The sequence below is a fragment of the Cydia pomonella genome, chromosome 12 (assembly GCF_033807575.1).
Source record: "Cydia pomonella isolate Wapato2018A chromosome 12, ilCydPomo1, whole genome shotgun sequence".
In the NCBI taxonomy this organism is placed as follows: Eukaryota; Metazoa; Arthropoda; class Insecta; order Lepidoptera; family Tortricidae; genus Cydia; species Cydia pomonella.
In genome coordinates this window covers 6,179,441-6,189,964 of record NC_084714.1, presented here as the reverse complement: position 1 = coordinate 6,189,964, position 10,524 = coordinate 6,179,441, and the positions used below count along the sequence as shown (strand labels likewise).

The 10,524-nt window shown below is 39.6% G+C and overlaps 1 protein-coding gene across 1 annotated transcript; it reads right to left on the bottom strand.

The window, feature by feature from the left end:
- Positions 1 to 5,435: 5,435 nt before the first annotated feature.
- LOC133523344 (uncharacterized) lies at positions 5,436 to 8,232 on the bottom strand. The gene has a single exon (XM_061858865.1). The coding sequence runs from the start codon at positions 7,652 to 7,654 to the stop codon at positions 5,666 to 5,668; it is 1,989 nt and encodes a 662-aa protein (XP_061714849.1). The 5' UTR covers positions 7,655 to 8,232; the 3' UTR covers positions 5,436 to 5,665.
- Between the last annotated feature and the right edge of the window lie 2,292 nt (positions 8,233 to 10,524).

Sequence of the window (10,524 nt, the reverse complement as noted above, 5' to 3'; positions counted from 1 at the left end):
TAATATATACCTATGGTTAAACTACAATCTATTTAACTTGTAGTACGATGGGGCTAAACTTGGGCCGCCTTATTGAAGAAACGTATCGCAATGACAATCTGGGTAAAGTATGTTGGGATAATGCCGGACAATTTTGGGACCAATTGAGAGAACTCGTGAAAAAATGTTTTTTCGAGATCTCAACACGTGACACATTCTTGAAGTACGTAGCGAATCGTTAAATAATAACCGTAGATTCGGCCTGAATTTTGGTAATCTTCAATATAGAACGGTTTTAGTTTTGTACCTGTGTAAAGATGAGACATACTTTTTTTTAGGGTAACGAGTGTTTTGCCATCAAGGGAACATTGGATGGTGAAAAAAAGTTGCTTCTAATGGAAAGAGAATAAGGTATCACAAAGAAATAGGTCCGGTGTCTACCCTTTTGTATCCGATCTTAACCCTGATACAAAAATTGGTAAAATTGTGGCTCTCAAACTTTGATACCTATGTCATAAGGCAATTTGATAAGTAAACAATGTGCTAAGAAACCTCTTATTGTAAGGTTTACCCGAAGTAATAAAAAAAACCACTAAAATAATAGATACGTTGTACAAGTTTTGACAATTTAAGATTTCGTGAACTGTACAGGTTTAGGGAAAGTGTAAAATGTATTGTTTATTGAATGGAATGTACTGGAAGATATTAAGTACTTAAGTAGGAGGGACAAAAATCAAAATAAAAAATAATCGTGCCCAGTCATTTTTAATGAAGGTCGCAAAAAAAATAAGAATCAAACTTAGAAATCAAAAAGACTAAGTAGTTCTTTAAAAAGGTCAAGGTCACTGAGAGCCCATCTTGAAGTATGGAAAATAATTTAAATTGCGATTTGTTGGTTTAATTTTGCAATTATGTATATATATTATATATATATATATATCTATATATATATATATATATATATATCTATAGTTGATATACAATCTTTTTTTTTTTGATAAAATGTAAGGATCGTATGTAAAGAGTAAAGTAAATATATAGGAAAAGAGAGCCCTCATGAAGCATTTTAAGGAAACTAATTTCGAAGCCCTATCTCTATTTTGTATCCGAAACTAGCAATGTATGTATGCGTGCAGATCTACATATGCATCCGTATGTGTAGGTACATTATTGCGAAAAATTGCTCTTTTGCTATCTATTTTACTCGATTTTGTTATAAATTTCAACATGTATCATCATCCCTATACAATATAAAATACTCTTTATTGCACACCTCAATAAAAAAAAAATACAAAAGAAAACATACACATAAGCACAGGTAAACAACATGCGGTCTTATCGTTGAAAGGCAACCTTTGGGTTACGGAAATTAAAAAAATTACATTGTCAGTAACCGTCGCGCTGGTAGTGGTACTGGATAAAAATAATGGTACGAAAGTGTGATCAAGAAAACAATAAATGTGATAAGTAATTAAGGTCAGTAGGTAAATTGAAAAAATTTAAAGTCTGATAATCACTGCTGTTTTTTAAATAGGTAAAGATCTGATTGTTTCTGGTCCGATCTTACCTGGAAGGGTCAAGATCGGATATCGGTCTGCAGCAGTGCTAGGTCTGTTAACACAATTACAAAACAAACACAGTTTCATCACAATACGCAAAATAAATTACAGAGCGAAGATCGGATAGAAGGAAGAATTCGCGAAATTTACCTTGCTCTCTGTGATTGCACATAGCACAAGCCCGACTCCCTGAGCGACGCGGGGACACTGACAGTCGAGGCGCAATGAAATGGCGTCTTACACAATGTTGCCAACATTAAAAAAATAAAGCCAAATTAGGGGGAAATGAATGTCCTACGTTCTTCACCCGCATCCGGTATTTAGCCAACATACCTTAATCGTTGAACCGCCGCATTTCAAAATGGCCCTTATTTTGATATCGGCTAGCCGTAATGTAATACGGCGGATTATACAATACGACTGCGATACTTATATATAAATCCCCTCGTCAATGTAATTTCATTAAATTTGCTATCTAGTGGCAAACATCAAAGTAGTTATCTTTTACTTGTGACGCACAAGTGTGAGCAATGTAAAATACTATATTTCTAAAAAAATTGCCTACTACGTAATAAAAGAAAATGTGATTATTAAATTATAATACGAAAGGTGGTCAAATCGCAAAATGCTGTCGTTTTATTTAAAATAATGAAATAATTAGACCAGTTCCGAAAGTACCGGGAAATCCCGGTTCTTTAAAACAGTACCGGTTCTGCAATCCCTAATAAGGATGTTATGCCCATCACTATTCCTTCTGTGTACGTATATTTAGAAACTGTCTCCGCCTCCAATTCGTGCGATAAGGACAACTGCAGCTCGGACCGAATTCACTCGCAAAAAACTCAAAAATCGAGGTTTCGCTCTCGACTGTTTCCTCCTCCAAAACGCAACTAATCATTATGAAATTTTGGAAATTGCAAGAGGAAGAAATAATCTATGCCGCTATGTTTTGATTTTTTGGATATTTTTTGTCATATTTGTATACTGTGCCTTTTTTTACAGCCAATTCAATTTAGCCGTTTTTGCGATTTTCGAGGCGCTGTATCTTTCTTCAAAATAAAATAATCCAAAAAAGCAAAACATAGCGGCACAGATATTGATGATATTGATCTTATTTGAAAAAATCACTGCTCTAGGTTAAAAATCCAGGGAGGAATCAGTCGAGAGCGTTTGTATGGAAAAATCGCAACTAGGAATTCCTCTTAAGGTTCTGACGGAAGATCAGCGCTGTGGTCTCCGCAGCATTTATGCTGAGTCAGCGCCTATTCTTTACCACAACACATGACCCTCTACTAATATCTCTACTAATCTAAAAATAAGACACGTAATACATTGTTATTGATATTAGTGTCAAATTGTATGTTACTTTTTCTTTGTCTATTGTCAATTTTATTTTTCTCTTGTTATTTGTTTGTGTCACAAAGCATGTAAGTTGTGGTTGAATAAAGATTTTATCTATCTATCAAATAAGTGCGGAAAATCGGAAATTCACGACGAGCGGTGACAAATTAAAACACGACGGAGTGAGTGTTTAAAATCGACACGAGCTGGGAATTACCTATTTCGCACATGTATTACATAATGTACGCATTATGCCATACATAATGTATTAACACAAATTGAAAATGCGCTCCGGCGCGGCACCACTCCAGCCGGTCGGTGGGAAATGAATCACAATACGGCTGCCATAAATTTAATTAGCAATCTTGAGGCCTTTTTCGAGGGATTGTATTGATTCGAATCCTGAGTTTTTGTCTTTCACTTGAAAGAAAAAAAATCAACAAAAAAGGTCTATTACAAATAATGCACAAAAGCTAAAAATATGAAAATTGCTTCCATAACTCGACAATATCGTATGTATCCATTACTTTTTTTTAAACGTACAAAAAATTAAATGTATAAACACAATATCCGCACTCCCGGGCACGCACTTCGATCTCGCTCACGCTTACGCTCAAAAAGAGTGCGAGAAGAACATGAACTTACTGGGCATTAAGAATTTGGATAGATTTCTCTAAGACTTTCATCATACGAAATGAGTACAAGGTTTTAACATGCCGATAAGGATAAAGTACGAAAATAAACCTTTTAAGTTTATATTATGAAATCCATAGGAAAGTTGCTTAACCTTAAAGGATGACCCACGCTAGAACAGCCCGGGTCTGGGCCTAGGCAACTGACACTTCGTTTTCTATGATATGGATGCTTCGGCCCGGACTCGGGCCATTCTAAGGTGAGACATCCTTTACTCATATAAAAAATATTTTTGACCCATTTATGCTAGCCCACCTGAGGCGAGCACTCGCCTACTCTCGAACAGCAACAAGAACACAGCTTCTAACTTATTTGGTGTGAAATGAGAACAATTTGACTCGCTGAAGATTTATGAGCGAAGATAATGACTCTAGGTAGCGGGCAAATTGTTTTACGATGTGTTTGAGCTGATCCGATTTTGTTTTTTTACTTGATTGTGGGTAATTTTGATTGAAAGGGTCGTGTTTTTGATTTTATTTGTGGCAAGAAATTAATAGGATCCCTTTATTATTATATTTTTTATGCGTTTTTCTAAGTAGAAATGATTTCCATAGATTGTGTTTTGACGGTTAGGTATTGAGTTTAGTTTTTACCTATTATAGATTTTATCCCAAGCCCTCTCGCGCATTGAGAGGAGGCCTGTGCCCAGCAGTGGCACGTATATAGGCTGAATTATTATTATATTACTTATATTATAGATTTTATAACAACTTTAATAATGAGATGACTAGAAACTTTGTGGGGGCAAAACATACTACTGAGCATACATACTTTCTGAGAAATTATAACCCTGTCTGCAGGTGTAAGTATTTATAATGATTATTATACTTACACCTCGCAGAAGTAAGGTGTAACTTTAATTCATTCCAACCCCAAAATCGGGGCTTTTATTTCGGTTTTATAGAAATGTATGATCCGATTATTCCGATAAAATGTCAATGTTTTCGTATTATTTAAATATTTTATGGGATTTTGATGTTGGTTTAATTATAAGATGTTCTATAAATGTGACCTCCATGTTATCCTCGCGTACGGCTAAGCGTTGAATCATGTATACTCGGAATAACAGGCCAATTCAAGTTTTAGTTATTCGATTTGTTTCAGATATGATACTTATCTCTCAGTGTCAAAAGTGACATTTCTTCAACCAAAAACGTCATTTTTGACACGGACAGATCAGTATCATGTCGGAGAAGGATCGAATAATTAAAGCTCGAATTGGCCTGTAAGTTGTTTACGAGTTCAAACTTCCAAGTAACTGGACTGCTGGCAATGCATTCTTTCAAACGTAATAACTGATAATGATATCTATAAAATGACAGCTCTAATGACAGTAAACTAGGGCTTCAATTTTTTAACGACCAATGGAAGAATGTGGCTCGGTGTGATGGGCAAAGTAGCCTATTTACTAAATATAGATTACTGGGAGATAAGTTAAGACATAAACCAATGATTACGTGCAACCTCGAGATACGATTGCATGTACCAAAGACGAATAGGTAGTAAGGATTGTAGATCTGTATACAAAATCATGTAGCTCATTATTGTTGATAAAACCTTTGGGAGGCCTCAGTACCATATATTTTGCACGCTTTTTGTCATCTGCTCGACTCCGTAACGCTATCAGAGTTTTCATAAAACGTATCTAAGAACAGCTAGAAACTCTGCTTTCAAATAAAAATAACGGCATCCAAATCGCTTCAGCCGTTTAAAAGCTACGATGTCGCAGACAGATACACATATTACTTGACACCCTTTTTTTGCGTCGGGGGTTAAAATGGACGCCGAGCTCAAAATCAAAAGATGCACTTACTTGGGATTGTGCGAGCGCACATAAGGTTAAATAAATGAAGAAAAGAAGCCTTTAGTTTAGGACTTAGCCTTTAATAACTATGTATTACATAGTATAAAAATTGTATAGAAAATGGATCGCGGCCGCGTGTGTTCGGTCCGGCGACCTGTGGCGAAATAGAAAGAGCGTCGGCTGCGCCGGTAGCTGGTGGCGGCTTGGCGGGGTTCCTCACCCTCACGCTCGTCTGATGACGTTGTGCGCAGCGGCGCGGACATGCTGGGGGCCCTTGAAAGCCCTGCTTTCAAGAATCATGAAGAAGGCATATACGGTTCAGAGCCCGTCTGACAACTCCTCGCACGGTATCAATATCTGCGACTCGTGGTACTCCGTCTGAGCCAGTATGAAGCTTCAGCACTCTGCCCAGACGCCATAACATTGGGGGTTGATTTTCCTCTTTAATAAGGACTAGGTCTCCCTGCTGCAGATCCCTGGCGCGCGTTCTCCATTTGGAACGTTGCTGCAGCTCCATGACGTACTCGGACTGCCAGCGCTGCCAGAAGTGCTGCCTTATCTGCTCCAGCCGATTGAAGCGGTCCAAGTTGCGAATGTTGGCTTCCGTCAGGTCCGGGGCCGGAAGCGACGTCAGTGGCCTGCCAAGGAGAAAGTGCCCGGGTGTGAGCGCTGCGTAGTCTTTGGGAGAGGAGGAAAGGGGGCAGAGAGGACGACTGTTAAGGACAGCCTCAATTTGAGCAAATAAAGTCGAAAGCTCCTCAAATGTGAGGTGCGTGTTCCCTAAAATGCGCTTAATATGAAATTTTGCTGATTTAATGCCAGCCTCTACATAACCGTTAAAATTAGGAGCGTAAGCCGGGGAGAATTTAAATTCAATGTTATGATCACCTGCAAACTCTAATATAGGGCCAGAATTTTGTTTGAAAAAGGTATTAATCTCCTTGGCAGCGGCAACAAAGTTTTTGCCGTTGTCACAGTAGATTTCTTTTGGCTTACCCCTACGTGAAATGAAGCGGCGCAGGGACAATATGAAGGCGTCCTTAGAAAGTTCACTCACTGCCTCCAAATGTACACATTTAAATCTAAGACATATGAAAAGACATAAATAACATTTTGTTATCTTACAGCCACGGCCTCGCCGATCAGTGATCATAAATGGACCTGCAAAATCGACAGCTATAGTAGAAAATGGGAAGCCGGGCGTGACACGTTGTGATGGCAAATTGCCCATTATATTGGACATTGTTCGGCCATATTGCCGAATACAAATGACACATTTGCGAGCCGTGCGTCGTGCTAAGTCCCTACCCCCAATGGGCCAGAACTGCTCACGCACGGATGCCAACATGAGTTGAGGTCCCGCATGTAAGAGGCGTTTGTGTTCGTAAGTGAAAATTAGTTTTGTGAGTGTGTGTTTGGAACAAAGAAGTATGGGATGTTTTACAGAAAAGTCATATCTGGATTTACCTAGTCTGCCCCCTACTCTCAGGATCCCCTGAGAGTCAACAAATGGAGCTAATGAAATGAGACGTGATTTAGGGCTTAGTTTTTTGTTATTTACAAGTGTAGGTAAATCTACAGGGAATGATTGTTGTTGTGACAGCTTCACCAAAACAGTTAAGGCATTTTCAAGTTCTATTGCACTTAGCGGGCCCTTCAAACATTGCTTTTTGCATTTGATATTGATGAAGCGTAATACATAGGCAATAATCCTTTTAAATTTACTTAATTGCGAGTACTTATGGAAATCTATGAGAACGTCCCCTTTGTGTTCCACATTAGTCAAAAATGAAGGGTTCGCTGTTTTAAATTCAGGTAAATCATGGGTCACATAGTTAGTATTAAGAACTGGCCAATTTTCCTCGGGTTCTAGAAGAAAGGATGGGCCATGCCACCACAACTGTTGAGACTGTACATGCTGAGGGTCGATCCCGCGAGATGCAAGATCGGCAGGATTCAGAGCTGTGGGGACATGGCGCCACGCCGAGCTCCCGGTGAGCTCTTGAATAGCTGCGACACGGTTCGCGACATACGTTTTTAATTTTGAGGGACATGTATTAATCCATGCTAATACTACACTGGAATCGGACCAGTAAGTACAGCGTGCTATAGGCTTGCGAGACGCTTTGCTTACCGTCGAAGCAAGGCGACTGGCAAGAAGCGCCGCAGCAAGTTCCAATCTCGGTGTAGTCGCAGAACGCGTCGAAGTCACGCGTGATTTAGAGCAAAGCAAATTTACAGTTTGTTTGCCCGAGGGAAAGGTGGCTTTGATGTACATACAAGCGCCATACGCAGCTTGCGAGGCGTCAGAGAAGGAATGAAGTTCAATAAATGAAGGTGAGTCACTGTTATCAAATATGTTCCTGGGCACAGTAAGAAGCTTCAGGTATTTTATGTTATCTATGAAGTGTGCCCAGGCTCGCTGAATTTCAGGGGGCACTTGAGTATCCCAATCCAATTTAAGAGACCAAAGTTTCTGTAAGAGAATTTTGGGTTTGACAGTACACAAGGTCAAAAGGCCCAAAGGGTCGAATATCTTAAATGTCGTGGACAAAATAGACCGTTTAGTTACTTTATCAGGTGAAGCACTACTATCGTCAATATTAAAATGAAGTGTGTCTTGCGTAGGATTCCATAATAATCCTAGCGTATGAAGTGATTGACTCAATACAAGACTGTCATTTTGTATATTTTCTAATTCAGAATTAATCAGAAGTTGAGAGTTTGACCTATATTTTCGCAAGTTAAAGCAACCCCGAGACAGCGAATTAGATACGGCTTGTTTAATATTAAGTAAGTCAGACTCTTCATCAGCTCCGGTAAGTAAATCATCACAATAGAAGTCGTTTTGGATTATCGTTTGATAGATGAATCAGCTGACTCCTCACCGAGCTGCCACAAGCATCTGGCTGCCAAGAAACTGGCACTAGAGAAACCGTAAGTCACAGTATTAAGTCTAAGCGTTTTAATAGGAAGAGATTCATTTTCACGCCAAAGAATCAACTGAAGGTCGCGATCTAGCTCGTTCATAACGATTTGTCTGTATTGCTTTTCTATATCACCTGACAAAACGTACCTATAGTGACGAAATCTCAATAAAATGTTGAACAAAGAATCTTGTATATTTGGCCCCACAATTTGAAGGTCGTTTATAGAGTAACCTGACTTCGTGCGCATGGACGCGTCATATACTACGCGCAATTTAGTAGATTCACTCGAGCTCTTTAACACAGAGTGGTGGGGCACAAAAAATGAGGTGTGAGGCCTTTCTACGATAGAGTCAGAAAGATGCCCAAGATCGCGGTATTCCTGCAAGAATCAGAGTACATTTTCTTATGTTCCAGGTTTTGGTTAAGACGTTTTTCTAAGCTAAGAAGGCGCTTTTTTGCAAGGAAGTAAGAGTCGCCTAAACAGTCAGGCGTGTCAATAAGGGGCAATCTAACACAAAATTGACCATTTTCTAATCGAGTTGTGTTCTGAATAAAGTGCGATTCACTTTCGGTTAAAATAGGTTTAGATTCATGATGCTTGGGAAAGTCTTCGTACTCCCAGAACTTTTGAAGCTGTGAGTTTAGGTCAGTGTCGCTCTGTGTGGCCACAAAATTGCACGAAATCGTTTTATTTAGAGGCTTGCCCTTAGTTGGCATGCGGCCTCCTATTAGCCAACCTAACTCGGAGTTGTAAAGAGTGGGAAGATTGTTCCCTAGAGGGCGCTTCTCTGTGCCGATGATGGCCCAGAAAACTTCAGCACCCAATAAGACGTCAATTTGTGAAGGCTGATTAAATGTTGGATCTGCTAATTTGATTGATGATGGTATATTAAGATGGTTCACAGAAATGAAGTTCTCAGGAAGACGTTGAGTTATACGAGGAAGTACTACAAAGTCGAGATCGCAAACGAATGTACTCTGCCTTGATTTTATAAGAGCAGAGCAGCGTTCTGGAATGATGTTAATAGGGATGTCCATGACGGCCGTGATGTTGTCATTAGAACGATGAGAAGTCAGCTGAAGACGCTGTCTTAAGTCATTAGTCATCATACAGCTCATACTACCATTGTCAATCAGTGCCCTCACTGTAACTACTTTATTCGTCTGCGGGTTAACAATATTTATTATTGCAGTACATAGCAAAACCGCAGACGAGGATACTGCTGACATAACAATTGAAGAAGAGGAAGAGCTCTCAGCACCACCGTTGTTGTCACCAGAAGGGCTAACAGAAGCTGGCGATGTGGGTGTGTTAGTGGTGTGTTTGTGTAGGCATGTGTTATGACGCCTCTTACATACGCGACATCCTCCCAGTCGACAGCGCGCCGTGTCGTGGTCGGGGCGCAAGCAGTTGAAGCAGAGCTTGAGCTTTGCAGCCTGGGCCCACTTTTCGTCGGTCGTCAGACTGCTGAAGACCTTGCAATCGAAGATACGATGCTTCCCCTGGCACACGACGCACGGCCGCGGTGTCTTTTCAATAGCTGAAATGGCAAATGATTTACTTTGAGGCATTTCTGATTTTAATTGAGGCTTAACTTGTTTATCCCTTTTTGATCTATACAAAGTTTCCAAAACATCAGCTCGAGATTTCAAAAATTTTTTGAATTCATCTAATGAGGGTAATTCGACTAAATTATTGCGATATTCTTCCCATTTTGTACGAGTAGCTTGGTCCAACTTCGTTGTTAACATATGTATGATGATGGTGTCCCACTGATCAGTAGGCTGGCCGAGCGTCTTTAACGCCCGCAAGTTTTTGGTCACATGATCACTAAGATACCTAAGTGCCTTATCGGATTCGCGCTGCAAAGGTTCGATGCTAAATAAAGAATTAAGATGATTAGTAATAAGTTGACGATTATTATTATATCATTCGCACAAAAGGCCCCTTCCTCCGGAATAATTATCAGCTGATACTTCTAAATTTGAAATGACGCGCGCTGCTTCTCCTTCAAGGTATGATGTTAAGTAGTGAAACTTATGTATAGCCTTAATTCGGTCATTTTTATGAATAAGAGACTCGTAGGTGTCGCGGAATTCAAGCCATTTAAAGAAGGTGCCATCGAATTTATGTATTTGAATTAATGGCAATTTAAAACCCAAAGAGTCGTGATCATGACAGCGGTGTGAGTTGGAATTTGATGATGAATCTTGATCG

What these genes read in the sequence shown, in the direction of transcription:
- LOC133523344 (XM_061858865.1), bottom strand. Translation starts at nt 7,654, where the DNA reads ATGTACATCAAAGCCACCTTTCCCTCGGGCAAACAAACTGTAAATTTG.